Source organism: Lepisma saccharinum, chromosome 11 (assembly GCF_977018435.1).
Source record: "Lepisma saccharinum chromosome 11, izLepSacc3.1, whole genome shotgun sequence".
NCBI classification, from domain to species: Eukaryota; Metazoa; Arthropoda; class Insecta; order Zygentoma; family Lepismatidae; genus Lepisma; species Lepisma saccharinum.
Genome location: NC_139239.1, coordinates 28,487,625 through 28,495,403, shown reverse-complemented (window position 1 = coordinate 28,495,403; position 7,779 = coordinate 28,487,625). Strand labels below are relative to the sequence as shown.

The window sequence follows — 7,779 nt, the reverse complement described above, 5'->3', positions numbered from 1 at the left end:
AAACTGGCCCTGTCAATTAAAAATAAAACATACAGTGGCCTCGCAGTATAGTCATTGAGATCTGCTGTCACTTTTGCTGTGGTAGTTCTACGGCTCTTTGCGGAACTTCTCTTCAGTGTTCGGCGACCCCTCACTTAGTATTCATTTCCGTCCACTATTCTTCCTCGCTGATTATGTATGCCGTCATAACCTTAGATACTGTTGCCTCTGATATGACACGGTCGTGCCAGATTCAACCATAGGACATTAATAGTCATAAGAATATATTTATCTCAATACAAATTGAGAATGAGCAACATGAGACTCTATATTGGTATACGCGTGGTACCTCCCAGGGTACGGGAAAACATTAAGATTTGCTGTAAATAGACACAAAAACACAGAACTTACGTTTTAACATATGAATTCAGAATCTATTTATCTTGATTATGCAATTTAAAAAGAACCAAAGTTGTACATCATAACGAAACTCACAAAAAGAAATCACAGTAACAGCACAATCTTTCTCTCATGCACTTCCATTAATCTCGTCACTTTCGTCCAAGATTCATATCTATCAGGCGGGATGGTGTACTTCAACAGTCTGTTCATACGTCCGGGAAGGACATGAGAGATACACCAAATAAAGTGGCAACGTTTGTTGCAGATTCTCCAACGCACCAACAATCTACCACCTTTGAAAATCCGATACGTTTTGTAGCATTTCCATATGAACTATTGCACACGAGAGTTCCAACAAAGGATAAGCAAACATTTCAATAACAAAAGACTGTCGCAATGGATGGTGGTTGGGTGGTACTGACACTGAGTCAAACAACATTACTGTAGGACTTTTACATTATTTTGTCCAATAAAAGGGCCTTCCAAAGACTAGCATAATAATAATACGCGTAATAACCACACTAACTACTACAAAAATTGTAATTGTATATTAACGAACTGAGCTTTCCTACAAAAAATGCCTTACATGTCTATGCGTTTGTTCCGTAACAGTGGTTTGCAATTTTTTCTATCCGGTTAAAAATGAACTAAGTGCACTGTGAATAATAATAAAATAAAAGGAAATTATAATTACACTCACTTACTCCCTTAAAACTGAAACTGATGATAAAGAACTTTTATCAATGATAATCATTTTAAGAACATTACACACACAATTAGTTTGTACCGCAACATGAAAACAAGCTTTAAAAAATTCAAACGTGGTCAGTGTTGTTTGTTTTATATGACCACGTTGTTGGTAACTCCCCTTTTTCCCCACCATTGTCAGGCAGGCATATATACAAGCCCGTAGCCATGGGTGGGGGCTGGCACTGCCGTCAGCCCCATTGACATAGGTAAAACTGTTTTGTATAATTTGTTTTCAGTAAAGAGTGTAAATGTAGACAGCAGATATTATTTTGATCACAACCTTGGTGAAACATAAATTCATAGAACTTGAAAAGCAGCTATTACATTCATTCATCTTGTTTATGAGCATAAGTGTAAGTAGCGGCAAGAATTTAGAAGATTCTCTTGACTTGAGAAGGTTCTTTCATAGGGGAGCTTCTTTATCTGTTCTTTCGCTGCTACTGTTTCGGCTTCAGATATCTGTGACTTTGACGTCATCATCCACATTCCTTCCACATCTGCGTCAAAGGTCAACAGCTCTCAAGTTTTGGGAACGATGGGGAGTTTTATTGCTTCGGTCAGGGGTGGAATGTGTGGTAGGCTACATGATTGAATACTGTGTATGTTTTCTTGTATGATATAAGTCATCTGTACCATCAAAAGTAGTATGGAGTGTGTTGTAGGGTTGATGTCACTGGCAGTCAATTAACACTTCAAGAGATATTTTAGAAGATATAGAAAAAAAATGTAATATTTGTATGATTTCTAAATTTTATATTTTATATTAACCTAATGAACCCCACCACCACCACCACACACGCACACATATAATTTACCTTCATTTAATTAATTCTGTTAATATTTGGGAAGATGTACTTGCTTTACAAAGCCCCCCCCCCCCGATAACCCGTCAGCGTCCCGGAGAACAATTCTAGCTAAGGGCCTGCATATAAAGGTAAACCCATTCTCTTAATCCAGCGAGTTTAGATTACGATGCAATTTAAAATCAAGAACTAAATCAATTCAACTGGTGGATTTTCCTTCTGAATAATGTCTGTGACACATTCAACATTTAAAGAAGCAATGAACATTGAATTAACTAAAATTACCAAGAAAACGAAACATTATACTTCGGTGTAAGGCTCAAGGACATTACACTAGCTTGTACATTATATTTAATACGTTCTGCTTCATCCTAAACCAAAGGTTCTTTTTTCTATACCTAATTTAAATAGAATACGAGCAGGAAGCAATAAAGAACAACCCAGCGATCCAATCGATAAATTGTCCATGATTGAACGATACGCCCAAATATATGGCTCCAAGCACATGGCACAAATACCATGACGTAGAAAATAATGCAGAAGGGAGAAACCGTTAAGGCACACAAAGGGAGTCAGTTGTCGTAAACATCGTGATTGATATGGAACCATGGGCGGAGGTATCAAGGTTAATCGAAGGCTGTGAAGGGAGCGAGAAAATGGACTTTGCAAGACACGAGACCACCCATATGTCTGTGCTGGGGACATTCTATTGTGCTAACCTTGCCCCTCCAATTAAATAACACCATGTGTGTCTCCTGATGCGCTAATGTGATCGTTTACGACGCTCCTGCCTATTAGGGACATTCTCTGGTGTCTTCAGCCACACCTTGCAGAACTACTTTTAATGATGGACAATGAGGGTTTTTTTTCCGAGGCGCAAAAAAACCTGACACTAATTTGCAGTGATATCTTGACTCAGAAGTGGATCGTAAGAAGGTTTAAGCAGTTCCTCACTCGATTATAGTGTTGATTTGGTGTATTCGGTAATAGTGTTTATTTTATCTGCAGTCAACAAACTCTCTTGATAAAGAAACAAAAGATTGATTGATATGTTGTTGTAAGTTCACCTTACGCACAGTAAGGCTAATCGGGACTGGACCTACAGTTTAAAGTGGGATCCGAACCACTTGTGCCTCGACCGGGTATCGAACCCGGGACCCCTTGATTACAAGACGACGACGCTACCACTGCGCAATCGGGGAGGCCCAAAGAGAGAAAAGAGTTAGTTCACAAGCAGAAAGGGGAGAAATTAGCTGAAGAAAGAAGGAGATGGGACAGAGCGAGAAAGAACAAGGAAAAGAAAGATATTAGAGAAAGAATAAGATGTAAAGAGGAACCACAAAGAATGAAGGCGAGAAATGTAGAGGAAGGAGGAGGCAGGGAAGAGGTTAAGACAAACAGATACAGGAGAGGGAAAAAGAAAGAGGTATCGGAAGAGACAGAAAACAGAGAAAAAAAAATGGAAAAAAAGGACAGAAGGGAAGGGACAGCGGAGAGACAGAAAGAAAGACGTGGAGAGACGAGAAAAAGATAGAGGCAAGAAAGATACAAAGGGAGAGTCAAAGAAAGGACATAAAATAAGAAAAATACAAGAAATTAATAATTATAGAAGGTGGAGACATCTTTTATGCGCCATAAGAACTGAATACCATGCTTGACAGTATTTACTTAACCATAGCCCCTTATTGTTTACAGCTGTTCTTGTTTTAACTTGTATTAAGAGAAGTTAGACTTTATCATTTTGTAATAATAGCAAGCATAACTTCGAACATGCACAACATAACAATTAAACATCCACTCACTACCTGCGTAAGCGCACATAGGTGCATATGAAAACTCTGTTCCGAACCAGTCGGCGTGGAGCGCCTCTAGCGGAGAACTGTTGAGTTTCAGCCAGCACACAAAAATGTATTTTCGACGGCGAAGCGCCAAGGCTGGATGGATCGTAGCGGGGTATTACATAATATAAAGTTTCCGTAAAATTTATAAATATCTTGTCTAAATCAAAACAGGTAGATTTTATACTTTTGCAAGCCCTCTTTGAATTATGCATTAATTTTCCCCAGAAAATATATTTTCAAAACAGTTTTTATTCACCTCACAGTAATCCAAGTTGTGCCCCTTGTACCCCCTAAAATAATTTAACCGACGCAAGGTGCTGGTGTTAAAAGAACCTATTTTCTAATAGCCTAACACATAAAGTTTAAATTGTTTACAAACATTACCTTCCATTCCAAAACAATTCATGCCACTGTACACCCATTCTACTACGTTGTGGTACTAGTTATTTCACTTCACCTGTGCTCTTGAACAGTGGCGGCGATAGGGTCCCAAAACTTAGGGGGCAAGATGCAAAAAGTAGAGGGGCAAGGACAGTTTACTTTCCTTTGGTACATAAGGTGTACCACAGTGCAGGGGCAACAGTGGCAAAAACGTGGGGGGAGAGGCAACTGCCTCCCTCGCCCCCCCTAATCGTCGCCACTGCTCTTGAATAAAACCTTTTTAAGAAGACAATCCCCTTTGTGTGTGTTTGGGGATGGGGAGGGGGTTGTACACGTAGTAGTAGATTGATTTTGATTGATGTTTTAAGTCCACTTTATGCACAGTAAGGCTAATCGGGACTGGACCTAGTTTTAAAAGTGGCATCCGAACCACTATGTGCCTCTACCGGGTATCGAACCCGGGACCCCTTGATTACAAAGCGACGACGCTACCACTGCGTCATCGAGGAGGCCCTATGTAGTAGATTGGTTGTTAAAAGTATACGACTGGCCTTCTTTCGTTTGACTTTTTTTAAATAGAGTTTCCCTAAACTAAATACTTCCACAATTGTCACAGAATAAATTGTGAAAACTTTTACTATCTATGAAATTATATATATTACGAGGGTTGGGGCAAAAGTCATTGCAACTGTTTTTTTCTTGCAGATATGTGAGCGCAGCACAAAGTGCTATATGTCGCGTGGAAGCCATGTAGGCATAGTGTGTATGCACAACAACAGATGGCTCTGTGATTGCAGGAAGTAGCACAGAGAGCGCTCTGAAATCAGTTGTGTTGCGAGCGTCGTGCGAGATGGACGTAACCCGTGTTGAGCAGCGCTCGTACATCAAACTAGCCGTTCGCCGAGGGTTGAATGCGAGAGATTGTCACAGTGAATTGGTGGACGCCGTTGGGGATAATGCTCTCCCATACCGAACAGTAGCATGGTGGGTACGAAAGTTTCATCAAGGACGTGTGTCAACCAGTGATCAGCAACGCTCGGGACGACCTGTCAGTGTGCGGACCGACGTGGCACATGCCGTCATCGAGCAGCTCCTGGAGGAAGACAGACGATGGACGCTATTGGAGTTAGAGAGGGCAAGTGGCTACGAGAAACGCACCATCCACAGGATATTGCGGACAGAGCTGCAACTGCGCAAAATCGCATCGCGGTGGGTACCACATGCACTGACGGAAATTCAACGGTGGATGCGATATGCAACATGCTCCGACCACCTAGCACGCTTGCAACAGGACGGCGACTACTTCCTGTCACGAATAAACGCCATCGATGAATTTTGGGCCAGGGCATACGAACCAGAACTCAAACGTCGGTCCGCGGAATGCCGACATGCCGGATCACCAAGGCCGAAAAAGTTCCGTCAGAATCCTTCCACGTGAAATTGATGGTGATCGTCGCATATGACGTCAGGGGTGTCATTATGTGCCACTTCGTTCCACATGGCAGAACAGTGACAGCAGAGTACTACAAAAACTTCCTCGTGCGACAGGTACGACGTGGCATTCGGGACAAACGCCCGGACCTTCTGGACAGTGAAATCATCCTGCACGACAACGCTAGACCACATGAAGCAGAGTGTGTACGGCGGCAACTGCACCGCTGGGGATGGGAAGAATTGGACCACCCGCCGTACTCTCCTGACATTTCGCCCTGTGACTTTCATCTCATACCCAAGGTTAAGGATCCACTACGTGGAAGGCGGTTTGCGACACGAGACGACATTGCCAATGCTGTGCAACAACAGATGACCCAATTCACACATGGTGCGGCCAATGGTGACACAGATGGCATTCAGAGTCTCCCACATCGTTGGCAGCGTGTGGTGCACATGGCAGGTGACTACTTTGAGGGCCTTTAGCCCCAGTTCTGTTCTGTTAACTGTAGAACAGGTATGTATTTGTCTTGCACGATCAAACCAGTATTGTCCTGTACAGTATCGTAATAAATATGTGAGGCAAAATGTTCGCGTGTTTTAACTGTCCCCACATGTAGTTCCCCCCCTCGTCCTTTCATCTGTATATGTCGCATTTCCCAACCGGGCTGTTATCTGCAAGAAAAAAAATAGTTGCAATGACTTTTGCCCCAACCCTCGTATATAGGCGTTTCATATTTCATCACTATAAGCAGAATATATATTTTCCCCGTGTATGCATACATAAATACATTGAAAATGTCATATAATTTTATCAGATAAGTTATTTGCAGATATTTCTATTTCTACTCTAGGTCTTGTCCCGATTAGCCTATCTGAGCATAAAGTGAATCCAGAAGAAGTGTAGACAAACTTCCGAGTAGAGACCGAGACGAGAAGTGCAAACAAGGAAGAAAGGGATCTCATAACACAAGAGACAAGACGAGGCTGTGGCAAGTCTAGACTCGTCTAATCTCAATATCATTTCCAGTTGAAGATGTTTCTTAGAAATTGAAACAGATTGTTTCTCATTTTATCAGAGGGAGGGATGGACTTAGTGGGTTTACTGTCTCAATTAGCTTATAGACATTTATATCTTTTAGAATTTTTATGTTTTTCAAATAACCATAAATTCGAAAAAAAATATATCTAAACTTTCCTTTAAAAGACTGGAAATTCATGTGTGCTGTTCTTCTGAAATGGAATATTTAAATTATATATATATATATATATATATATATATATATGGTGTGTTGTGGTAGGGGAGGGGATTGAATTTTGTACCATCCAATTGAAAAACGTTCCTGCGCCACTACTGGGGATGTCAATGATGCGCATTATGAAACCTATCGGCGTAGATAGCTGCCCGGAATGTGTTTCATTTAATGCAGTTTTTTTAATGTTACAAAATCATCTGTTTATTTACTGTAGAAACTGTTTGATTTGATGAGCCTAATGAAACAACTTTCAAGATATACCTTGTATCGTATCTTCCACAATAACCTCACCAAACCCCACCATTCATTCTCGGAAAACCTGTATATAACTACATACGTACGCATGTACATACAAGAGATAAGAGTGTATGTACGTAAGACAGATAGAGTGTAGCATGACGTGTAGGATGTTGGAAGCTATGGGAAAGAAACGCTATTTAAATCACATTAGTGACAAAAACAGCATCAATAATAGGCATATATACTTAGCATGATGCCGTCATCAGCATGTGTGAAGTAAAGCATCCCACTCAAGTTGCCTGAATTGCGTGGTGACTAATGACAGAGACAACTCTAGCACTTACTTATCACTTTCACACACATGCAACACCCACGAGGCTTTTCTAATGGCGCCATTTTGAGGCGTCTGACTACGCCCCTTCAACCGTATCCAAGGTGACAATATGGCTCTGATGAAACGGAACAGTGCCTATATGGCACAGAACCCCGCCTTTGCAGTAAAAGAAGTTGTTCTTCCTACTGGATTAGAAATCTGTGAACTCTGGAGGAACATTTCTAATATTCTCCACAACGACAACCATGCCAAACTACATCGTTCCTACCCAGTGGCGGCGATTGGGTTCCAAAACTGGGGGGGGGGGGGCAAGGACAGTTTACTTTTCCTTGGTAGATAAGGTTTAGCATAGTGCGGGGGAA

At 41.4% G+C, this 7,779-nt stretch overlaps 1 protein-coding gene across 1 annotated transcript; it reads left to right on the top strand.

Annotated features, from left to right (window-relative positions):
• The first annotated feature begins 5,006 nt into the window (after positions 1–5,006).
• Positions 5,007–5,594, top strand: LOC145994983 (protein GVQW3-like). Its single transcript, XM_083131516.1, has one exon. It carries the CDS (start codon positions 5,007–5,009, stop codon positions 5,592–5,594), a length of 588 nt encoding a protein of 195 aa, XP_082987642.1.
• The last annotated feature ends 2,185 nt before the right edge of the window (positions 5,595–7,779 follow it).

Excerpts from the sequence above, each read along its gene's own strand:
- LOC145994983 (XM_083131516.1), top strand. The coding sequence starts at position 5,007 with ATGGACGTAACCCGTGTTGAGCAGCGCTCGTACATCAAACTAGCCGTT.